The following is a 25,780-nucleotide window of genomic DNA, read 5'->3' as shown; positions in this document are numbered from 1 at the left end:
TGTAGAGTTTAAGGGTCTCTGAGTGCAGCATGTATAGAAGAGATTAAAATAGAATTTTAGGCAGACTGAGTTTGGGTCAGATGACGCCTCCTTGGGGTATTAATCGCACTCTGACGGGCCTGTCAGTTGCTACCAGAGCTGTGATAACATTTGGGTCTTGGTTCTTCCATCTAAGATTTGCAGGGCTGGAGGGGGTGTCCAGTATAACAACCCTGCTTATATAATGGAGAAGAACATTTTTGCACGAAGGTACCATATTTAGAGCTCTTATGAGCGCGAGCACACAGTCTCTCCACCTGGAAGACTCAGCTGCAGTGGGAAGTTACCAGTGGGTGTGTTCCCAGCTCTCTGCACCCTGCTGCAACTCACAAACGTGGACAGTGAGCCGAGGAGGTTTCCTCTTTGGTCTTCAAGAAGCATCATTTCTTCTCAAACGGCCATAAGCGGTGTTAGTCCATTTTCCAGAGAAAGACATCACCAAAAACTCCATCCCACTTCTTAGACAGTAAATTGGTCAGTTACCCCGTGTTTCATCTATCTATCTATCTATCTATCTGTATCAGTTTTGAGACAGTCTCACTCCATTGCCCCAGGCTAGAGTGCTGTGGCATCATAGCTTACAGCAACCTCGAAGTCCTGGGCTCACATGATTCTTCTTGCCTCAGCTTCCCTAGTAGTTGGAGCTATAGGCACCCACCACAACACCTAGCTCTGTTTTCTATTTTTAGTAGAGAGGGCTCAGGCTGGTCTCGAACTCCTGACCTCAGGCCATCCACCTACTTTGGCCTCCCAAAGTACTGGGATTATAGACATGAGCCACTGTGCCCAGCCTGCCCCACAGTTCTTGATGACCACATGGGACATCCTGTAGGAATCCCTCCCAAGGCACCCTCTACTCATAGTGCTGACCACTTACCCACCTCTTAGAAAGGGTCTTCTCAGGCCATCTGTTTACAGATGACACAGCAGGGACCACAGTCCCTACGCTCTTGGGGCTCCAGGAGGTGAAATCATGTTCACTTACTGCCACCTAGTGGTTCTTCATTTCTCAAAGTTCTTTTTCCCCTTTTTCTTTAAGAAGTCTTCTGTTGCATTTTCAGGCAAACTGAAATCATATAGACACCTGTTTAGGATGGGAGTTAGTAACTTGCCAGAGAGAGGGAGGTAGTGGTGGTGGTGGTTTAAAGTGAAAGACCTTAACCTCTCACTGCTGGAGCTGCCAACACACACACACACACTGCCAACATACACACACCCGAGTCAGATCTGCAGTCCTCTCTTCTCTTTGTAGCTTGGAGAAGAAAGAGTCAAGCCTTCTTGATGGGACAGTCAGCGTAAACCAAGGGTCTCATTCAGGGGCAATTTTGCTCCCCTTTCTTCTGTGGCATTTGGCAGTATCTGGAGACGTTTTTCTTTGTCACAAGTTATGCGGTGGGGCTGGAGGGGGGGAGAGGTTGCTAGTGACATCTGGCAGGTAAAGTCAAACTACTAAACATCCTCCATTGCCCAGCACAGTCCCCCACAACAAAGAGTAATATTTGGCCCAAAATGTCAAATGCCAAAGTCGAGAAGCTTAACATAAGCTGATCTGGGCTTCTCATTTTTGCTCTACTATGATTTCTCGCTTTCTCTCTCACTCATCTCTGTCTCCCCCAACACTTATACCCCTTTCCCCTTCACTGAACTAAGCACCGCTGAAAATGAAGGGTGGGTCCCCGTCATCCAGGCCATTTAGCCAAGCAGGGCCTCCCCCTGAACAGGTCCTGGGGAACCTTACTTGGACCTGCCTCACACCTCTGCAGAACGTTCCCAAGCAAAGCAAGCTACTGTTCTAAGATGTGCGCCTGCCATCTAGGTGACAAGGTACAAATCTGCCATCTAGGTGACAAGGTACAAATGAGCAGGTGCAGACACACACTCGGCATCTGTACCTTCCTCTGTGACAACCCCACGCTCAGCCCTCCTGCTGATCTGTTTGCTCCCCACAGTGAGCTGGAAGACTTTGTTGAAGAATTAAAGAAGGACTCCACGTCCGCTGGCCGGGTGGTGACTCTAAAAGACGTGGAAGACGGGGCCTTCCTCTTGCGACAAGTGGGAGAAGCTGTCGCCACTCTGAAAGGTAAGCTCTCAGATTAACGGGAGAAGTCTCAACTGTCTTTCCTGGGGTGTTTAAAACCTGTCAAGCAGTGATATGCATTCACGTCCACACATACTTCTTTTTTTTTTTGGCAGTTTTTGGCCAGGGCTGGGTTTGAACTCACCACCTCCGGCATATGGGGCCAGCGCCCTACTCCTTTGAGCCACAGGCGCCGCCCGCACACATATGTTTTAAACACCTCCCTGCGCCATTCACTCTTGTGGCCATTTGAGGTCCATCACAGGATAAAGAAGGCAAACAGCAAACATCTGTCTTTTTGGAGCTTATAGTGTAGTGACTGCTTAAGTGATACTGATGTCACTTTTTCTTTTTTGGAGACAGAGTCTCAGAGTCTCACTTCTTGTCCCCAGTAGAGTACCGTGACATCACAGCTCACAGCAACCTCAAACTCTTGAGCTCAAGCAATTCTCTTGCCTCAGCCTCCCAAGTAGGTGGGACTACGGGCGCCCATCACAATGCCCAGCTATTTTTAGACATGGAGGTCTCGCTCTTGCTCAGGTCTTTGCTTTTGGTCTCAAAACTGTGAGCTCAGGCGAGCCACCTCCCTCAGCCTCCCAGGGTGCTAGGATTAGCCACCACGCCTGGCCTTGATAACACTTTCCATTCACTGGGTTCTTCTTATAGCATACCAGGACACCTGTGTCAAACTCTTTCCTTTTCTTTTTAGAGATGGGGTCTCACTCTGTCACCCAGGCTATAGTGCAGTAGTGTCATCACAGCTCACTGCAGCCTCCAACTCTGGGCTCATGTGTGCCTCCCTCAGCCTCCCCAATGGTCACATAGCGCCCTCCTTGGCTAATTTTTTAAATTTTTTGTACAGACAGAGTCTCACTATGTTGGCCAGGCTGGTCTTGACCTCATGGCCTCCAGTGATCTTCCCTCCTCTGCCTCTCAAAATGCTGGGATTACAGGGGTGACCACTGCATCTAGCCTCAAACCCATTAAAAAGAACCCTAAGAGCCAGTTGGCCTTTCCCCAAAAATATGGATAAAAAATGAGCCTAGAAGGCTTTGTCCTTGCCCTGGGTCACTTTGCCCGTGTTCTTCACCCACTGTCTTCCAAAGATGTGTGAGTTCTACACTTCTCAGTCCTGTGCGGTGTTGGAGGTGCAGGATGGGGTTGTTGTTCTGGCGTTTTCTGTCTGACTCACCATCTGATTTGGGCCTGCAGGAGAATTTCCAACCTTACAAAACAAGATGCGGGCCATCCTACGCATCGAGGTGGAGGCCGTGCGCTTCCTGAAGGAGGAGCCGCACAAGCTGGACAGTCTCCTGAAGCGCGTGCGCGGCATGACAGATGTCCTGACCATGTTGCGGAGGTGACCGGTGCCCACCAGCCTGGGGGAGGCCTCTGCAGGGTGGGCTGTACAGGCTTGGGGTGAAGGGTTTGGACTCCAGGCTTTCCCCACGCTCCTGAGACCTGTCCCCATTTTTGTGACTTACTCACTTCTTCCAGAATTCTAGGGAGAAGCCATGAGTCTATCCTACCCTTGAATTTCTATTGCCTTATGGCTAAGGTTCTCATTTTTCACCTCCAGCTTGCTGATGGGGGTCCATCCTAGAGTTTAAACTCAGGGGACATAGTGAACATTTTTTTAAAAGTCAGTTGAAGGGAGGTCTTTAAAAATAACATTTTGACCTGGTTCTTTGTACCTTCAAGGAATCCCCAACAACAACAAAACTGAAAAATACAATAAAATAAAAAATAAATAAAAATAACATTTTGAAGTTGGGAGAATAGATCAAAATACAGTAGAAATGCCATGGTTAACCACCTCCCTATACTGACCACCTCTTTGAGTTGACCTGATTTTCAGAGACTAGACATGTACCACATATACAATCAGTTATAGTAAGTAGGCCTAATTCCTGATGTTAACCAGTTTGTTAGTCTCTTGGGTGATGAACTTACAAAGGTTCTACTGTAGTTTATTGACCTCCTTGACTTCAGGGGACATAGGTGATGTCAGAAGAAACTGAGTAGAAATTAAGAAAGCCATTCTTGGATCAGCACCCTGTAGCACAGTGGTTACGGCACCAGCCACATGCACTGATGCTGGTGGGTTTGAGCCCAGCTCAGGCAAGCTAATCAACAATGACAATTGCAAAAAAAGCCGGGTGTTGTGCCAGGCGCCTGTAGTCCCAGCTACTCGGGAGGCTGAGGCAAGAGAATCACTTAAGCCCAAGAGTTGGAGGTTGCTGTAAGCTGTGATGCCACAGCACTCTACTGAGTGCAGTGTAATGAGACTCTGTCTTCAAGAAAAAGAAAAAGAAAGCCGTTCTCGAACTATCCACTGAAAGAGTATCCAAGAGGTTGTTGGTCCCACCGTTGAATGGTTTATCAAAGAGGTCACACAGAGGACTGACCAGAAGAAATCACTGATTCATCTCAGACTTTCATTAAAAAGAAAATTCCAGAGTTCTACACCCACTAAAAAGTGCTGACTTATACATCAGCAGGATTTGTCTTGCCATAAGTGCCTTTGCCAAGGAGACCCCAGACTGTTGCCCATGTGCACTCTGTGCTTGAGTCACACAATCAGATCTCTTTCTTCCCAATGTCCTAATCACGTGACCTACACCAGCGAGCACTTTCCATGTATCAGGCACTGAGCTAAGCCCTTTACGTTTATTCACTCTTTGGGTCCTAATTAAAAACCCTACAGGGCAGGCACTATTATTCTCATTTTATAGGCAGCATCTGAGGTTCCAGGATAGTCCCTGTGAGTCAGAGCTGGAGTTCAGATGTAAACCACAGTTTGACCCCAGACTTCTTATTGGTTCTCATCTTGCAGCCAGGCAGCCAGCCCTATTGCTGGGTGTTGCAAATACAGCAATAAACAAGATAAACAGGACCCCTCCCTTATCTAACTTACTCTCTCACCTGGGAACCAGGCACTAAACAACCAAAAATAAACCTTTCCCAACAGTTGGCAGTCTCTGAGTTTCTAGTTTTTTAACAGAACTAGGAAATTGCCCTTCAAATCTTGGGCCAGATTTGAGAGCAGGTCACCAAGAGATACAATATGCAAGAGACTTTCTTGTGATAATTTTAATCACGAATTATAATCAACTGATCAGATGTATGAAATAAATATATTACATGTGCAGATAACTTTAAGATGAATTATTAAACAGAGGGAGCAAGTCAGATTGTTCTGGTAGCAAACAACCTCAAGAGCGAGCCCCTTTTGAGAGGAGAACACTCCAGAACATCTGTATAGTTATCTCCAGAATGCCAAAGAAGTTCAGAATTACCATGAAAACTGCCTCATCCTGCACAGTCCATCTCTAATGTGAACAGGAAAGAAATTGTACCTGTACGAAATTTCTTACAGGCTTGTTCATTTCAAATTGCAGAATGTACTTTTTCTTCCAGTAGGATAAAAATCTATCAAAAGAATTCTTCACCAAGCTCTTACCTAGATACGGTAACCCATGCATGGAGCCCAAAACAAGCCACTCTGATTAAGGAAACTGTGACAGGTGACTGTGCCCCTTTACCTCTTCTCTTTCCTCAAAAGTAATGAAAAGATTTTTTTTTCCAGTTTTGGCCAGGGCCAGGCTTGAACCCGCCACGCCCAGTATATGGGGCCGATGCCCTACTCCTTGAGCCACAGGTGCCACCCAAGATTTTTTTCTTTTCAGAGACGGAGTGTCACTTTGTTGCCTTTGGTAGAATGCTGTGGCATCACAGCTCACAGCAGCCTCCTAACATGAGGTGATTCTCTTGTCTCAGCCTCCCAAGCAGCTGGGACTACAGGTGCCCACCACAACCACCGGATATTTTTTTGTTGCAGTTTGGCCGGGGCTGGGTTCGAACCCGCCACCCTCGGTATATAGGGTTGGCACCCTACTCACCGAGCCACAGGCGCTGCCCCGTGAAAAGATATTTTTACAGGCAGAGCAATGAAGTTCAGTATTTGTCTTATCTCCAGTGAATGTAAGTTCTGAAAAAATGGGATTCTATGACTCTTTGTCCCATTAAATACTTGGTGCTGTGAGTGATACAGCCAGTTAACTAACTTTACAAATGAAAGGGATTTTAGCTGGCTGCAGCCTTCCCCTCACAAGCCGTTACGTATTTTTTTTTTTTTTTATTGTGGGATTCATTGAGGGTACAATAAGCCAGGTTACACTGATTGCAATTGTTAGGTAAAGTCCCTCTTGCAATCATGTCTTGCCCCCATAAAGTGTGACACACACCAAGGCCCCACCTCCCTCCCTCCGTCCCTCTCGTTACATAATTTTTTTTTTTTTTTTTTTTGCAGTTTTTGGCAGGGGCTGGGTTTGAACCCGCCACCTCCGGCATATGGGGCCGGCGCCCTACTCCTTTGAGCCACAGGCACCGCCCGCCTTTACCTAATTAACATTATATTTGTACTGTTTGTGTATCCTGTGCCATACTCGGCAGCATGGAAGACACAAGGAGAAAAGTAGGAATTACATGCACCCCCTCCCTAGGCCATGCACATGTCCTCATGCCTCAGCAGGGAAGGTAAAGCAGTGACAGTCACAGTTCAGAGCAGACTCGGGGTCTTGGGAAGAGGCTGAAGGGACACAGCATGTGTTGAATTGGGGCATTGGAAGGATATCCAAATACAGTTAAACTTAGAATAGTGGACTGAAGTTCAAAAGGCAGAATTAGAGAGGGTTCCCTGCCTAACACAGAGGAACGGCAAGACGGAGGAAGAAAGGGTTGAGTGAATTGGGAGTTGCCTTCATGGAGATGATGACTGAAAATGGAAGAGACGACTAGTGGAGTAATAGGGAAAGGAGAGAAAAATCCTTGGGAATCCTTGGGGACTTTGAGGGCTGGATGGATAAAGTAAGCAGCAAAGAAACAAGAGTAGCAGAAGAGTTCTAGAATGTGATGTCTTTTTTCAAGTTAAAAAAAGTATTTAATGAATGCGGAGGGACCAATTAAAAATTATGGGTCATGTAAGGCACGCTGGCTCACACCTGTAATCCTAGCACTTTGGGTGGCTGAGGCAGTTGGATTGCCCTGAGCTCACAGGTTCCAGACCAGCCTGAGCAAGAGAGAGACCCCATCTCTAAAAATAGCAGGGTGTTGTGGTGGGTGCCTGTAGTCCCAGCTACTCGAGAGGCTGAGGTAAGGGAATCCCTTGAGCCCAAGAGTTGGAGGTTGCTGTGAGCTATGATGCCACAGTGCTCTACCAAGAGCAACAGAATAAGACCCTGTCTCAAAAAAAAAATTTATGGGTCAAGTACTGTGTTTGACACTGTTTTACTTATAATGTTAGATGTTAATCCTAACCCCTGAGGAAGGCATTATCATCGTTGATAGTTGTCTTCATCATTATATTTTACACGCAGAGAGGTGTGTGAGGGTCAGGCATGGTGGCGCATGCCTATAATCTCAGCACTCTGGGAAGCTGAAGCAGGAGGATTGAGCTCAGGAATTTGAAACCAGCCTGAGCAACAGCGAGACCCTGTCTCTACTAAAAACAGAAAAATCAGCTGTGTGTGGTGGTGGTGCATATGCCTGTGGTCCCTCCCAGCTACCGGAAGACTGAGGCAGAAGGATTGATTTTGAGCCCAGGAGTATGAAGTTGCAGTGAGCTATGATGATGCCACTGCACTCCAACCCGAGGCAGCAGAGTAAGATCCTGTCTCAAAAACCAGCAACAGAATCTGAGGCTCAAAAGATGAAGGTCCCAGCATTATATAGCTATACTGTGGTGTAACTGATATTCTTGGTGAGACAGGGAAAGGGACAGAGTAGACATGGCATCATAGCTCACAGCAACCTCAAATTCTTGGGCTCAACCAATCCTCTTGCCTCAGCCTCCCAAGTAGCTGGGACTACAAGTGCCTGCCACAACTTGCGGCTAGTTTTTTTCTATTTTCAGTAGAGGTGGGGTCTTGCTCTTGCTCTGGCTGGTTCCAGACTCCTGAGTTCTAGTCATCCACCCGCCTCAGCCTCCCAGAGTGCTAGGATTACAGGTGTGAGCTGCCGCAACTGGCCTAGAACTAATATTCAAACATGTATCTGTCACCAAAGGCCCTTTTTCCACTGCACCATAGGTGAAGATGGACAAATAGCATAAACCCCAAATCAGAGGACAATAAAAACTAAACCCAACTTTTAGATTTGGCGTCACTATTGACCTTCCTGGAGACTTGGTTGAGTCTGGGTAAAGAAACCAGTTAGCAACAGGCTGAGGTCCCAGAAAAGCAAATAGAAGGAATGGGGACACAGGAATCTGGAGAAGGAATCTCCCAAGATTCTTCGGAGAGAAAGGAGGAAAGTAGAAGGGGTTTGAGGAAGCTTTGGGGTTGGAACTAGCTTATTTGAGAGTTGCACAGGCCAGGGTTGGGTGGAGGAGTTAGAGGGAGTATTGTTAGACTCAGGATATTTGTTCACTTCCTGCCACCACGCAAGAGTCTAGGCCGCCACGGTGCTCACAGAAAGGGACATTCTGAGAGACGTCATCTCTGAGCTGCTGTTCCAAGTTTTGGGATGTTGGACTCTCACCTGGCTTTGGGATGACATGGCTTTCAAGTGTACCATGGTGATAAAATGAAAGGGGTGCGTCCTGGGCATTAATGTTGCTGTGCGTGGTTTCTCCTAGACACGTCACCGATGGGCTCCTGAAAGGCACAGATGCAGCCCAAGCTGCACAGTACGTCGCTATGGAGAAGGCCATGGCCGCAGAAGTCCTGAAGAACCAGGAGGAGGCAGCCCATGCCTCTGGTCAGCCCCTCCACAGCCCAGGGGTCCCGGGTGATGTGAAGTCGGAAGTGATGCCCATGTCCGGCATGGCAGTCCACCACACACAGAGCTCTCCTGTGGTCATCCAGCCCTCCCAGCACTCCGTGGGCCTGCTGAATCCCGCCCAGAGCTTGCCTGTGGGGAAGGGTCCTCGCACAGCCAGCCCCCCAGCCAGCTCCCAAGAAGTGACTTCCACCCTGCACACAGCACAGATTCCCCAGTCCCCACAGACGCCCATGAATGGGTCCACCATGCAGAGCTTGTTCATTGAAGAAATCCACGGTGTGAGTGCCAAGAACAGGGCAGTGTCTATTGAGGTAGAGTCCTATTTCCATTTCTCAAAACCCCATAAAGGAGTCTGATGCATGAACCTCTCCCTCAGAGAGCTTACAGCCTGATTTGTAGAGATGATACGTACATGAATCAGGGATATATTTTTGGAACTGAAAAGGAGGTTCAGTGGCCAGGTTAAGAGGTCATCTGGTTTTAAAGAAGGGTGAAACAGTTAACATGTAGGAAGGGGAGGCAGTGGTATGCTGGTAACTGTTCAACAGCTGGCTCTCTGAGGGGGAAAACCCCTCATGTGCAGCTTTTGCCAATTGCCCTGGTGTAAATAACCCCTCACTCACCTACCATGCTGATATCAAGCTATACCATGACATGACTATGCATGAGGTTGGGAAGAAATGTGACAATCATTCTTCCAGTGCCAGTGCGAGCTGGCTCAAGCATTCCACTGTGGGGAAGGCAGACCTGGGGAGGGGTTCCCACTGATCTAGGAAGAGAAGTGGAATCTAAGTGGAGAAGGGAGGGGAGGGCATTCTAGGCTACAGAATACAGGAACAAGAAAGAGAAGACTAGGGAAATTAGGCTGGAAACTGACTTAAGAATGCTTAGGAACCAGTCCAAGATATCTGGAGATTATTTGGAAGGTATCAGAGAAATGCTGTAGCTTTAATCAGTGATTTGTTTTGTGTGTGTGTGTGTGTGTGTGTTTTTTTTTTTTTTTTTTTTTTTTGGAGACAGTCTCACTCTGTCATCTGGGGTAGAGTGCCATGGTGCCATTGCTCACAGCAACCTCAAACTCTTGGGCTCAAGTGATCCTCCTGCCTCAGCCTCCTGAGTAGCTGGGACTACAGGCATCCACCATGATGTCTGCCTAGTTGTTCTATTTTTAGAAGAGACAGGGTCTTGCTCTTGCTCAGTCTGGTCTTGAACTCCTGAGCTCAAGCAGTCCTCTGGCCTTGGCCTCCCCCACAGTTTTGCATTACAGGCATGAGCCACTGCGCCCTGCCCAGTGTTTTTTTCTTAATGACATCAGTAGGAAATTGTTTTGGAGATAATATACCAAATTGATTGAGATGGTGGGTCTAGAATTAAGGGAGCTGGGTGAGAAGTTGTTACAGTCATCTAGAATGAAGGCATTCATAATGGCATTCATAATGGAAAGAGAAAGGAGGTCTTGAGTCAAATAACACAAAATCATGCCATGCTTTTTAATATTCTTTTAATCAAGAGCTGGCACTGATTCTCAGATAACACATTTTGCTTCCCTGCTTTCTCTGTCTTTTACCCTGTAACTTTTCCTCCACTCACTACTCTCTCCCCAGCAGCCTGCTCCTAGCCCTTCCTGCCTCTCTTGAAGGTGACCAGGGGGTAGCTCATGTTGGGTAGATAGAAACACGAGTCCTTGCAGAACTGCTACAGCCACAATCATGGCTGCTGGGCACTAGCTGGGCCCCTAATTGAAGCCAGCTGTTTAAAAACTGCACACAAAGACCAGGTGCAATGGCCCACACTTGGAGTAATCCCAGCACTCTGGGAGGCCAAGGCAGGAGGATTGCTTGAGCTCAAGAGTTTGAGACCAGCCTGAGTAAGAGTGAGATGCTGTCTCTACTAAAAAATGGAAAAATCAGCTGGGCATTGTGGCAGATGCCTATAGTCCCAGCTGCTTGGAAGGTTGAGGCAGGAGAATCCCTTAAACCCAGGAGTTTGAGGTTGCTGTGAGCTGTGATACCACAGCACTCTAGCCTGGCAAACAGAGTAACTCTTGTCTCAAAAAAATAAATTAAAAATGCATATCACGGGAGGGGATGGAAATGTGATTGGAAGAGTGTGGTTTGATCCCACAGCCTAGTAGAGTAGAGGAAGAAAATATATTTCCTCCTGAGGATCAGTGGACCTGTCACTTAAGATCTCTCACCACTAAATATTTCAGTAGTCAAAGGATATATTGAGGTGACCTCGTAGGACTGCAGCCATACAAACATCAGTATGATGACAAATATCTATTAAGAAACTAGTGACATAATTATTATAATGTGTTTATTTTAAGTTTTGAAAGGAGACTTGTGAGTCACATCTAAAAAGTCCCTGATCCCCAAGTCAGGAGGCCTGAGTTTTTCTATCAATTCTGCCACTTACGTAGCCCCACTAGGTGCCTGGCCCTTGTAGCCCTGGGGATGGACAGAACAGAAGAGGTAAAGTCTCTGTCCTTGAGAAACTTACCTACTTATAGGGAGAGGGAAAAAGTGTACACCAGGTGAAATAAATGTTAGTAAGAAAAATACAGGAAGGTAAGGATGGGAAGGTGGTGGATACTATTTCTCTAGAGTGCGTCTTGCGCAAATTCTTCATCTCAACTGAGCCTCAACATTCCCATCTGTAAAATGTGTAAAATTCAGTGATCTTTTCTAATTCTTACCTTATGGGGTTACACTAACTCTGATGTGAATTTCCACTCTGTCCTCCTGGAATGATCAGTGTGCTGTTTATAAAATCACAGGAAAATGTTCTTTTAAAAAGTAGACAGTTCACTGGCGATGGTGGCCGATGAACTTTAGGGGAGGCCACAGTGGGAGGATCTTGTAAGGCCTGGAATTCCAGACCAAAATGGCCAAAATTCTGCTTGGTGTCTACCAGAAAATTTTTAAAAATTAACTGGGTATGGTGGTGCATACCGATCGCTGTAGTCCCAGCTACTGGAGAGAAACCAAAGTGGGAGGATTGTTTGATCCCTGGAGTTTGAGGCTTCAGTGAGCTGTGATTGCACCACTGCTCTCCAGCCTGGGCAATGGAGTAAGATTCTGTCTCAAAAAAAAAAAAAGTACACAGTTATTTAAAATATATATATATAACTTCTTGTTGTGGAACTTGATGAAGCTGACATATCATCTAAATAATACCCTCCCCTCCACGTTTTATAAGTAAGATGACATGATTGTGAAGGTCATCTAGCAATTTTTTGATAGAAGTCAACTAAGACACAGGATTTTTTGGTGAGGGTTTCTGTTTCTACTCGCTTTTCGTATTCAGTTTTTGTTTGAACAATGAAAAACTCCATTTGAACAACAAAACTTTATACTGGGAGGCGTACCCTGTGCTATTAGCTTCTCTTTCTATTTAGAAATGGTAGAAGTATGTGGTCGGTGCTCAGTAATCACTTGATGAATGAATCTGGGTTTCTGAGCTTGCTTCTCTGTGAAGAATACAGCTTGGGCTTAAATGACAGTTCATGTAACGATAGACAATGTTGGAGACAGCAAGAGAGTCAGGGAGCTTGGAAACTTGGCAAAGTTTGGCTGATGTGTGCACAGAAACTGGGACATGATTTCGCCAACACGTTTTCACATCCCCTCCCCACTGTGATATAAAATCTCTAAACTGTTAATTAGCTTTTCCCTCGCGTTTTTTAAGCTTTCTTCGCTTGTTGTTTTCCTTCAGAAAGCAGAAAGGAAATGGGAAGAAAAGAGGCAAAATCTGGACCATTATAATGGGAAAGAATTTGAGAAGCTTCTAGAAGAAGCTCAGGCCAATATCATGAAATCAATTCCAAACCTGGAGATGCCACCAAGCTCAGGCCCGCCGCCAAAGGGAGAGGCTTCAGTGGACAGGCTAGAGTTATCAGGTAAGGTCCAGTCCCAGGGCAGACACTTACCAAGAGGCGTGAGCCAGCACTGTGGGAGGCCAAGGTGGATGGATTGGTTGAGCTCAGGAGTTCTGGGTCCAGCCTGAGTGAGAGCGAGACACTGTCTCTAAAACTAGCCAGGCATCGTGGTGGGTCCCTGTTCTCACCACCTCACCATCTCAGGAGGCTGAGGCAAGAGGATCGCTTGAGCCTGAGAGTTTGAGGTTGCTGTGAGCTATGAAGCCACAGCACGCTACCAAGGGTAACAAAATGAGACTCTGTCTCAAAAAAAAAAAAAAAAAAAAATGTGTGGGATAACAGCATGGGTCAGTATGGGGCCACCCAGGTCAACATGTGCTCGTCAGCAGGACCAATGCCTCACTTCTTAGGCATTTTTAAGAATGTCGGTTAGAGCTGGGCACTGTAGCTCACTGGTTAGCGTGTCAGCCCCACACACCAGGGGCTGCAAGTTCGAACCTCACCTGGGCCTGATTAGCAAAAAAAAAGAAAGAAAGAAAAATGCAGGCCTTTAAAAACGAATCTCAGGCCAGGTGTGGTGGTTCACACCTGTAATCCTAGGACTCTGGGAGGCTAAAGCAAGTACATAATTTGAGTTTAAGAGTTCAAGAGCAGCCTGAGCAAGGAGACCCCCATCTCCACTAAAAATAGGGGGAAAAAATTATCCAAGCATTGTGGTGGGCACCTATAGTCCCAGCTACTCAGGAGGCTGAGGCAAAAGGATTGCTTGAGCCCAAGCTTTGAGGATGCTGTGACACCACGGCCCTCTACCCAGGGTATAGAGTAAGACTGTCTCAAAAAAAATAAATAAATAAAAAGAGGCGGAGCAAGATGGCAGCCGAGTAACAGCTTCCTTGCATCTGGGCACCGTGAGTCTGAGGAGATAGGACTCCAGGCATCTCTGGCTGGTGAGATCTGCCTATCATCACCCCTGAGAGGATACAGGGAGTCAGCGAGAGACTTCTGGACCCCAAGAGGAGGACTAAAACAGTGGAAAACCGGCAAGTGGTCGCGTGTGTTCAATCCATCTAAACCCGCCCGCAACTTCCACAGGCACGAGAACTTAAAGAGCAAGAGGAAGTGAAAGGAAAATTAGGGCAAGGAAACAGATAAAAGAAACCACTCATGAGGAAGAATCAGCAGAAAACTCCAGGCAACATGAAGAACCAGTCCAGAACAACCCCGCCAAGGGAACCATGAGGTAGCTACTGCAGAGGATTCCACCTATACAGAAATGTTAGGAATGACAGAAAGGGAATTTAGAATACACATGTTGAAAACAATGAAAGAAATGATGGAAACAATGAAGGAAACTGCTAATAAAGTGGAAAATAACCAAAAGGAAATCCAAAAGCAGAATCAAATAAGAGATGAACGATATGAAGAATATAAAAAGGATATAGCAGAGCTGAAGGAAATGAAACAGTCAATCAGGGAACTTAAAGATGCAATGGAAAGTATCAGCAACAGGTTAGACCATGCAGAAGAAAGAATTTCAAAGGTAGAAGACAAAGTTTTTGAGATAACTCAGTTGTAAAAGAGGCAGAAAAAGAAGAGAGAGAAAGCAGAACGTTCACTGTCAGAATTATGGGACTTAATGAAGCGTTCCAACATACGTGTTATAGGAATTCCAGAAGGGGAAGAAGAATGCTCCACAGGAATGGAAGCCATACTAGAGAATATAATAAAAGAAAATTTCCCAAATATCACCAAAGATTCTGACACACTGCTTTCAGAAGGCTATCGGACCCCAGGTCGCCTCAACTCTAACCGAGCTTCTCCCAGACACATTGTGATGAACCTGTCCAAAGTCAAGACAAAAGAAAAGATTCTGCAAGCTGCCAGGAGTAAGCGCCAGTTGACCTACAGGGGCAAATCCATCAGAGTGACCGCAGACTTCTCTAATGAAACTTTCCAAGCAAGAAGACAATGGTCATCTACCTTTAATCTACTTAAACAGAACAATTTCCAGCCCAGAATTCTGTACCCTGCTAAGCTAAGCTTCAAAATTGATGGAGAAATCAAATCATTTACGGATATACAAACATTGAGGAAATTCGCCACAACAAGACCAGCTCTACAGGAAATACTTCAACCTGTTCTGCACACTGACCACCACAATGGATCAGCAGCAAAGTAAGAACTCAGAAATCAAAGGACAGAACCTAACCTCCACACTGATGCAAAAGATAAAACTAAGCAATGGACTCTCACCAAATAAGACGAATAGAATACTACCACACTTATCAATTATTTCCATAAATGTTAATGGCTTGAATTCCCCACTGAAGAGACATAGATTGGCTGACTGGATTAAAAAACACAAGCCATCCATTTGCTGTCTGCAAGAAACACACCTGGCTTCAAAAGACAAATTAAAGCTCCGAGTCAAGGGTTGGAAGACAATTTTTCAGGCAAATGGAATTCAGAAGAAAAGAGGAGTTGCAATCTTATTTTCAGATACATGTGGATTTAAAGCAACTAAAGTCAAAAAAGACAAAGATGGTATTTGTCTTTATATTGGTCAAGGGAAAAATACAACAAGAAGACATTTCAATTCTAAATATCTATGCACCCAATTTAAATGCTCTCAGATTCTTGAAACAGACCTTACTCAGTCTGAGCAATATGATATCTGATAATACCATAATAACAGGGGACCTTAACACTCCTCTTACAGAGCTGGACAGATCCTCTAAACAGAAATTAAACAAGGATATAAGAGATTTAAATGAGACCCTAGAACAACTGTGCTTGATAGACGCATATAGAACACTCCATCCCAAAGATAAAGAATATACATTCTTCTCATCACCCTATGGAACATTCTGCAAAATTGATCATATCCTGGGACACAAAACAAATATCAACAGAATCAAAAGAATTGATATTTTACCTTGTATCTTCTCAGACCATAAGGCACTAAAGGTGGAACTCAACTCTAACAAAAATGCTCCACCCCACCCAAAGACATGGAAATTAAACAGTCTTCTGTTGAATAACAGATGGGTGCAGGAAGAAATAAAACAGGAAATCATTAACTTCCTTGAGCATAACAACAATGAAGACACAAGCTACCAAAACCTGTGGGATACTGCAAAAGCAGTTTTGAGAGGAAAATTCATCGCTTTAGATGCCTACATTTGAAAAACAGAAAGAGAGCACATCAACAATCTCACAAGAGATCTTATGGAATTGGAAAAAGAAGAACAATCTAAGCCTAAACTCAGTAGAAGAAAAGAAATATCCAAAATCAAATCAGAGATCAATGAAATTGAAAACAAAAGAATCATTCAGAAAATTAATGAAACAAGGAGTTGGTTTTTTGAAAAAATAAATAAAATAGATAACCATTGGCCAGACTAATGAGGAATAGAAAAGTAAAATCTCTAGTAACCTCAATCAGAAATGATAAAGGGGAAATAGCAGCTGATCCCACAGAGATACAAGAGATCATCTCTGAATACTACCAGAAACTCTATGCCCAGAAATTTGACAATGTGAAAGAAATGGATCAATATTTGGAATCACACCCTCTCCCTAGACTCAGCCAGGAAGAAATAGAGCTCCTGAACAGACCAATTTCAAGCACTGAGATCAAAGAAACAATAAAAAATCTTCCAACCAAAAAATGCCCTGGTCCAGATGGCTTCACTCCAGAATTCTATCAAACCTTCAAGGAAGAGCTTATTCCTGTACTGCAGAAATTATTCCAAAAAATTGAGGAAGAAGGAATCTTCACCAACACATTCTATGAAGCAAACATCACCCTGATACCAAAACCAGGAAAAGACCCAAACAAAAAGGAGAATTTCAGACCACTCTCACTCATGAATATAGACGCAAAAATTCTCAACAAAATCCTAGCCAATAGATTACAGCTTATCATCAAAAAAGTCATTCATCATGATCAAGTAGGCTTCATCCCAGGGATGCAAGGCTGGTTTAACATACGCAAGTCCATAAACGTTATCCACCATATTAACAGAGGCAAAAATAAAGATCACATGATCCTCTCAATAGATGCAGAAAAAGCATTTGATAAAACCCAGCATCCTTTTCTAATTAGAACACTGAAGAGTATAGGCATAGGTGGCACATTTCTAAAACTGATTGAAGCTATCTATGACAAACCCACAGCCAATATTTTACTGAATGGAGTAAAACCGAAAGCTTTTCCTCTTAGAACTGGAACCAGACAAGGTTGTCCTCTGTCACCTTTACTATTCAACATAGTGCTGGAAGTTCTAGCCAATACAATTAGGCAAGACAAGGAGATAAAGGAAATCCAAATGGGAGCAGAGGAGGTCAAACTCTCCCTCTTTGCTGATGACATGATCTTATACTTAGAGAACCCCAAAGACTCAACCACAAGACTCCTAGAAGTCATCAAAAAATACAGTAATGTTTCAGGATATAAAATCAATGTCCACAAGTCAGTAGCCTTTGTGTACACCAACAACAGTGAAGATGAGAAGCTAATTAAGGACACAACTCCCTTCACCATAGTTTCAAAGAAAATGAAATACCTAGGAGTATACCTAACGAAGGAGGTGAAGGACCTCTATAAAGAAAACTATGAAATCCTCAGAAAGGAAATAGCAGAGGATATTAACAAATGGAAGAACATACCATGCTCATGGATGGGAAGAATCAACATTGTTAAAATGTCTATACTTCCCAAAGCAATCTACCTATTCAATGCCATTCCTATCAAAATACCAACATCGTACTTTCAAGATTTGGAAAAAATGATTCTGCGTTTTGTATGGAACTGGAAAAAACCCCGTATAGCTAAGGCAGATCTCTGTAACAAAAATAAAGCTGGGGGCATCAACATAGCAGATTTTAGTCTGTACTACAAAGCCGTAGTGCTCAAGACAGCATGGTACTGGCACAAAAACAGAGACATAGACACTTGGAATTGAATTGAAAACTAAGAAATGAAACTAACATTTTACAACCACCTAATCTTTGATAAACCAAACAAGAACATACCTTGGGGGAAAGACTCCCTATTCAATAAATGGTGTTGGGAGAACTGGATGTCTACATGTAAAAGACTGAAACTGGACCCACACCTTTCCCCACTCACAAAAATTGATTCAAGATGGATAAAGGACTTAAATTTAAAGCATGAAACAATAAAAATCCTCCAAGAAAGCATAGGAAAAACACTGGAAGATATTGGCCTGGGGAAAGACTTCATGAAGAAGACTGCCATGGCAATTGCAACAACAGCAAAAATAAACAAATGGGACTTCATTAAACTGAAAAGCTTCTGTACAGCTAAGGAGACAATAACCAAAGCAAAGAGACAACCTACACAATGGGAAAGGATATTTGCATATTTTCAATCAGACAAAAGCTTGATAACTAAGATCTATAGAGAACTCAAATTAATCCACATGAAAAAAGCCAACAATCCCATATATCAATGGGCAAGAGACATGAATAGAACTTTCTCTAAAGACGACAGACGAATGGCTAACAAACACATGAAAAAATGTTCCTCATCTCTATATATTAGAGAAATGCAAATCAAAACAACCCTGAGATATCATCTAACCCCAGTGAGAATGGCCCACTTCACAAAATCTCAAAACTGCAGATGCTGGCGTGGATGTGGAGAGAAGGGAACACTTTTACACTGCTGGTGGGACTGCAAACTAGTACAACCTTTCTGGAAGGAAGTATGGAGAAACCTCAAAGCACTCAAGCTAGACCTCCCATTTGATCCTGCAATCCCATTCCTGGGCATCTACCCAGAAGGAAAAAAATCCTTTTATCATAAGGACACTTGTACTAGACTGTTTATTGCAGCTCAATTTACAATTGCCAAAATGTGGAAACAGCCTAAATGCCCACCAACCCAGGAATGGATTAACAAGCTGTGGTATATGTATACCATGGAATACTATTCAGCCATTAAAAAAAATGGAGACTTTACATCCTTCGTATTAACCTGGATGGACGTGGAAGACATTATTCTTAGTAAAGCATCACAAGAATGGAGAAGCATGAATCCTATGTACTCAATTTTGATATGAGGACAATTAATGACAATTATGGTTATGGGGGGGGGAAACAGAAAGAGGGAAGGAGGAAGGGGGGTGGGGCCTTAGTGTGTGTCACACTTTATGGGGGCAAGACATGATTGCAAGAGGGACTTTACCTAACAATTGCAATCAGTGTAACCTGGCTTATTGTATCCTCAATGAATCCCCAACAATAAAAAAAAAAATAATTTAAAAAATAAATAAATAAATAAATAAAAAACTAAAATAAAAATGTCAATTGGAAGAGTAAATCCTCAGGGCTTCCTTCGATCTTCAGTACTGCTTTTTAACTCAAACCACAGTAGGGAAGCTGCATTCTACATTGGGACACTAGAATAATGCCCAATAAGGGGACCTTTAAATTCCCAGCTTCTCCATATCCTGTGTGTCTGTGACACTACACAGCACCAGCTGGGACAGGATGAGGCCTGCATTTAAAACAAGAGCTTTTCATATGCTTACGGAAGGAAAATGCCAGGGGATAGTAGATCATCAGGCAAAATTGCTCTTTTTAAATCAAAATTATTAGAATGTGTTTTTAACCAGCTTCCCCCATGGAAGTTAAACATCAACATGTCAATAATAACGTAACTTTGAAAAAACTCATCTACTGTATCTCCTCCCAGTGACAAACCATGTGCTTTATTCCGATCTTAAAATTACGTACGCAGCCATTATTTTACTTGCAGCCCAATGTCCCCATGGTGTCACATTCAACGATGCTCATCTAGCAACTAGAATGGAAAGGAGTCCCCATCTTGAATTGCTTGTCAATGACCATTAAATTAGATTTGATTTATGATCACTATATGCTTGATCCTTGGTGTCCATGGGGCATTAGTTCCAGGAACCCCGTCAGACACCAAAATCAAAAGATGCTCAATTCCCTGATATTAAACGATGTGGTATTTGCATGTAACCTCCGCACATCCTCCCATATACCTTAAATCATCTCTACACACCTTGCAGTACCTAAGAGTGTACCTTCCCATCACCTCATTTTGGGGGTTTTGACATAGTATTGGCAGGAGGCAAATGCAAGTTTTGTTTTGAGGAACTTTGTAGATTTTCTTTCTCTGAATGCTTTTGATGTACAGTTGGTTAACTCCACAGATGCAGAACCCACAGATGCAAGAGGGCTTGACTATACTTCTCTCTTCCCTAAGCTTCCACTCACTGAAACTCTTTCCCCACCAGCCTGAGCAAGAGCGAGACTCTGTCTGTACTAAAAATAGAAAAACTAGCTGGGTGTTGCAGTGGTTGCCTGTAGTCCCAGGTACTTGGGAGGCTGAGGCAAGAGGATCACTTGAGCCCAAAAGTTTGAGGCTGCTGTGAAATGTGATGCCATGGTACTCTACCCAAGGCAAAGAGTGAAACTCTGTCCCCCTCAATAAAGGAAGAAAGGGAGGGTGGGGAGGGGAGGAAGGGAGGGAGGGAGGGAGGGAGAAGGGGAGGGGAGGGAAGAAGGAAGGAAGGAAGTCTTTCCCCCTCAACCCAGGCTAAGAGGCTTTCCTCAATCTTTATCAGGACTCTCCAGGGCCCTGGGTAGCCAGGCAGCAAGCTGCCCAAAGAGGGTAGAGCCCTGGGGTAGGCGGCCCTTCTCTCATAAGGATGGCTTTCTTCCCACTGTATGGAGAATTTCTGCTGGAGAAAACAGCCTACTTCATTACATTTCTATCTAGCCTAATTCTGTTCTCCCCCATTACAAATTTTGTCATAAAGCTTTTTGATGTTTTACACAGTTCTCATAATTGTTTTTTCTCATGGTTGTACAACAGAAATATAACATTACATTTTGCTAACTTACCTCACTGAGGCTTTTTATTCTTTCAGATTTTCAAAACTTTGCATAAGTTATTTTTTAAATTACTCCCCAAAGTATTTTTTACTCAGTTGAAGTATTCCTTTGGGTATTTTTTTTTCTTTTGTAATGCATGCTCCAATTTCTTCTCAGAAAAAAATCCACTGGTATACAGACTACTGGAGTTTTTCTATCATTTTAATTTATTTGCCATAGATGTTATTGTTTTCTACGTATCATTGTTTACTAATAAGGCACAAAACTCTTGTTTGGGATTTTAAAAACCATTTGTAGCTCCTCTTGTGTGAATTGTCTGACTATGTAGATAATAGGGAAAGATGGATAGATATAAACAATTGATGGAAAATTTGGGCGATTGCAGCCTCAGTTATGGTCAAAGAAAAATTATTCACTGGGACACTTGTTAAAGACAGTGAAGATTTAATTAAAAAAAAAAAAGACAGTGAAGAGGGAGGCACTTGTGGCTCAGTGAGTAGGGCACCGGCCCCATATACTGAGGATGGCGGGTTCGAACCCAGCCCCAGCCAAACTACAACAAAAAATAGCTGGGTGTTGTGGTGGGTGCCTGTAGTCCCAGCTACTCAGGAGGCTGAGGCAAGAGAATCGCCTAAGCCCAAGAGCTGGAGGTTGCTGTGAGCTGTGACGCCATGGCACTCTACCGAGGGTGACAAAATGAGACTCTGTCTCTAAAAAAAGAGTATTGCGGGCCCTTCGAGGTGGCTCACGCCTATAATCCTACCACTTTGGATGAGCAAAAGTGAGACCTTATCTCTACTAAAAATAGAAAAAATTAGCCAGGCCTTGTAGCCAGTACCTGTAGTCCCAGCTAGTCAGGATGCTGAGGCAGGAGGATCATTGAGCCCAGAAGTTCAAGGTTGCTGTGAGGTAGGCTGACACCCAGGCACTCTAGCTTGGGCAATAGAGTGAGACTGTGTCTCAAAGAAAAAATTTTTAAAGAGTATTGCAATAGGGGACAGCGACTGAACTCAATATCAATGTGGATGGATTCTTGTTAAACTGGCTACAGTTAGTATGGGGGATGCAGACCTTGATCAGATATTAAGACTGGAGGAATTCATCCTACACTGATTCAGCGAGATTCTTTGCTAAAACCAGACACAGTGTACAGGTCAGGAAAAGGGCTAAGGGGAGCCTGACTAGTGTTTGGTCAAGGAAGGAATCTATCATCACCCACCAGGTGAGGAAACTGGGCCCACCCCTCAGATGGGTCAACCCAAACCAGCCTTTGGAGGATCCCACAGAGCTGCAGCTAGTTACCCCACACCCTTGAACTTGAGACTCACTCGCTCATCACCCTGAGGATGTACCCAGGTCTTTATTACAACATTAAGCAGAAATGCCTCAAGAATCTCCTTGAAACCTGTTTCAGTGTCCCAGAAAAGAAAAACACCTTCCTAGGAGAGCAGGCCATGTCCCTAGAGAGAGCTGGAACAAAGCTTCATCCTGAATTGCTAGTTCTAATGTTCCATTAGCCCGGGGTGCAGTATTGATTCAGGGGAGAAATATGGCTGTGTGGTTGAGCTTTAAGTAAGGAAGGCCTTTGTCTAAGCAGATACCTGCATCTCCTAACTTAAGTGTTAACACTGTTAATACTTCTCTTATTTTTATATTTACCACCTCCTTTTATGAGCAAAGAATCTCTTCCAACCACAAAACCATGACCAAAAACCATCTGCTGCTTCTTTGGCTTTGTTATTTGTTGCTATTTTCATCCCCTCTGGCCCTCTCTTGGCCGGATTTGCTCTGATATTCACCTGCACAAATCCCCATTACTGAAGCTATTTTGTTCAGACTGGGGTGATGAAGGCTTTGGAAGCTATGGGGAGTGGCTCTAAATTTGCCTTTAGGCTCTGATTTTTCATCTTTCTAAGTAATACTTCGCTTTTCTGCATAACAAGAAATTTGTTTAATAATAATAGCTACTACTTTGCTTAGCGTTTATGATAAGCCCAATGCTCTATGTAAGTCAATTAATCCTCCCAATAAACCAATGGAAAGATTTTTTTTGAAAGGATATTCGTATGATATACCCACTTAGCAGATGAAAACACTGAGAAAAAGTTTAAGTACCTTGTGCGGAGTTTTTAATTAGTTATTAATTTTATTTTATTTTGAGACAGGCTCTCACTGTGTCACCCTGAATAGAGTACCACGACATCATAGCTCACAACAACCGCAAGCTCTTGGGCTCAAGTGATCCTCTTTCCTCAGCCTCCCAAGTTGCTGGGACTACAGGCGCCCACCACTATGCCTGGCTAGGTTTTCTATTTTTAGTAGAGACTTCCTTGTTTCTATTTTTAGTAGAGACTCATGCTGGTTTTGAACTCCTGAGCTCAAGCAATCCACCTACCTAGGCTTCCCAGTGTGCTAGGATTGATTACAGGTGTGAGCCACTGCGCCCAGCCAATAAGAGGGGGTTTTTTTGGATTTTTGTATTTTGGAGATAATAAAGAATTTTGTGGATAGATTTCAGTGAGTTTATTTCAGTGAGTTTACCGGACTTTCTAGATTATTTTAGTGATGACATATTGTTTTCCAGAAGACTCTTCAAATTCGGAACAAGACTTGGACAAGCTGGGAGGAAAGTCACCCCCTCCTCCTCCCCCACCCCCTCGGCGAAGCTACCTGCCAGGATCCGGGCTCACCACCACGAGGTCGGGGGATGTGGTCTACACCAGCAGAAAGGAGCCCACTACCACTAAGGTCTGATGGGTCTATTAGATTTCCAGGTGGCTGAGTGTTTCCTAAAATGTCAGGGTTTCAGGCAACTGTCTGTGTCCTCAGTTCTTGAGAGAGGGCTGGAGAGTCCTCCACATCCTTTTGTAGTTGGTGCACTAGGTTCTGATAGGTAGACTAGTGGGAGGTTCCCCCCTCCCCAGGTATGAGCCATCTCTTGGAATGGAGTTAAGTGGGCAGCGCTGAGATGGGGGCCTACAACCCTGCCCGTATCCTTTTCTCCTAGAAGAGCCAGATTTCTAACTAATAGCTTAAGCCCTGAGGAACTGGTTTGTGGGTTCAGATGGTGCCCTTGAACATGGTTCTCTCTGTCCAAACATAAAAGTATCGAGGCAGAGAAGAAAAGTGTGACTCTACCCTGCTAGACCTCCAGGGAGCAGCTCAGCACAGACTGGGAAATGTCGGCCAATGTCATTGGACTAGAGGCTGCGCCATGCTTCATCCTGACTTGACTTTTAGCTGTGACAATGTGAAATGCAAATCACAAGCTACTTCCCAAGCAGGGGTAGGTGAAAGGAAAATTGTCTAAGAAAGGTAACAGAGATGAGCCAGCATGGTTCTGGTAGTTTTTATAGGAAAATGTTCAATGAGCTTTAGATTCCACTTAATTAGGCAGGTGTTATCTTTTATGTTAAATGTAAAATACAGTTTCCAAGGAGCTATCATAGGGAAGGGCCTTTCCTGAAGGGACTGAGGTCGAAGAGTTACAATTATATCATAATTCTTCAGTCCATTCACTAAAATGACAGTTCGTGCAAACAAAAACCCAAATTAAGTGCAAGAAGGGAGAACAGCTTTTCAGCTGTCTTATCAGCTAACAGCAGGGAAGCCAGGATCCTAGGCAATGAGGGACCATGTCGCCTGTCCCCCTGTTTTGCTAGCACCTGGGAGGTATTAGGCCAATGTCTGTGGTTTGAATCTCCCATAGGCCAGCAGTGAGGATGCTGGACTGAGCCTGCAGACCAGAGCCAGTAAAGGTCCAGCCGAGGAGCCTGCTTTAGCCTGGACCTCGTCCCCACCGCCTGTCACTACCTCCTCAAAGAATGAGGAGGAGGAAGAGGAAGAAGGAGAGAAAATAATGGCTGAACTGCAGGTATGTGGAAGAGGTGATAGATGCTGGCCCCTTGCGGTCCCATGGGGGACTCTCCCAGACTTGTCAGCTGAAGAGTCCTGGCACAGGGCCCCATGGACCACAGCCACGGAAGCTGCATCTTCTGGCCTTGGCCTCAGCACACCTTTAAGACACGGGCAAAGAATGACCACCTCACAATATAACTCAAGAAAACTTATACACTTTCCTATACAATGCACTTCCTTTCTTTCAGTCTTAATAATCTGTGCTCCAAAAAAGCAATTAAGATGAGGATTAGAATACTGGTCATTGTCTTGGTAAGGACTGATCGAACCATATCTTAGGTGGGTTCGTGCTCTTCAGCTTTACTACTGAGAATGACCTTGAATCATGGACCCAAGGCCAATGACCAACCTCCTATAGTTCATACTAAGTTCTTGCTCAGTGTTGATGTCATCTTTTCAGATATTCTGAGAGGCTAAATGATTTTCGTCTTCCATTTTCCTTAGCCTATGGGAGAAACGATAACTTTATTAGTTTTAGATAACTTTATTTTTTAACGAATTGATGCATTCTACTCATAGGATGAAAAACAGGGTGCTGAGACAATACCCAAACTGATCCCACATTCAGATCATAGAATGCCCTGCGTTTATGTGCTCAGGTCTTATCTAATCAGAGACATGTACACAATTCCTAGACCAAGGTCTACTTGTAGAGTACAATTGCGCCTCAGTACCCGTAGGGAGATTGGTTCAAGGACCTTTCTCAGATACCAAAATCCACAGTTACTCAAATCCCTGATATAAAAAGGCATGGTATTTTCATATTAGCTATCCTCCTGTATACTTTAAGTCATCTGTATATCACTTATAATGCCTAATGCACTGAAAATGCTGTGTAAATACTTGTGATACTCTGTCATTTAAAGAATAATGACAAGGAAAAAAGTCTTCACATGTCTAGTGAGGATGCAATTTTTTTCTCCCTGAATATTTTTCTTGTGATGCTGATGGAAGCCACAGATACAGAGGGCCAACTGTATTTCATTTGACTCACATTTATTATAGGATTTTTCCACTAATCAAATAAACCACAAATGCCTTGGGGCCCCAAAGCATATTGCCATTTCCTAACAATGTGTCAAAGCTTTTTGTGCAACCCCGTGAATTCTCATTCTTCACTTGGAGTAGGGAGAAGTTTGAAACCACACCATTTTGACTGCATTTGTTCTATTGTGGTTTCCATGGTG

At 44.0% G+C, this 25,780-nt stretch overlaps 1 protein-coding gene across 19 annotated transcripts in view; it reads left to right on the top strand.

Annotated features, from left to right (window-relative positions):
* The window catches only part of KIAA1217 (KIAA1217 ortholog), a 445,617-nt gene that overhangs the window by 409,310 nt on the left and 10,527 nt on the right, over window positions 1-25,780 (top strand). For 17 of the 19 annotated variants that reach the window (XM_053572349.1, XM_053572348.1, XM_053572347.1 and 14 more), the window contains 6 exons: window positions 1,989-2,119; window positions 3,329-3,476; window positions 8,754-9,210; window positions 12,617-12,800; window positions 23,260-23,423; window positions 24,385-24,549. In XM_053572349.1, coding sequence (XP_053428324.1) covers window positions 1,989-2,119; window positions 3,329-3,476; window positions 8,754-9,210; window positions 12,617-12,800; window positions 23,260-23,423; window positions 24,385-24,549 — 1,249 coding nt within the window. The remainder of the gene's footprint in view (window positions 1-1,988; window positions 2,120-3,328; window positions 3,477-8,753; window positions 9,211-12,616; window positions 12,801-23,259; window positions 23,424-24,384; window positions 24,550-25,780) is intronic. The other 2 variants (XM_053572354.1, XM_053572340.1) reach the window with 1 other exon arrangement.

The sequence above is a fragment of the Nycticebus coucang genome, chromosome 20, assembly GCF_027406575.1.
Source record: "Nycticebus coucang isolate mNycCou1 chromosome 20, mNycCou1.pri, whole genome shotgun sequence".
Taxonomy (NCBI): Eukaryota; Metazoa; Chordata; class Mammalia; order Primates; family Lorisidae; genus Nycticebus; species Nycticebus coucang.
This window is presented reverse-complemented; position numbering and strand designations above follow the sequence as displayed.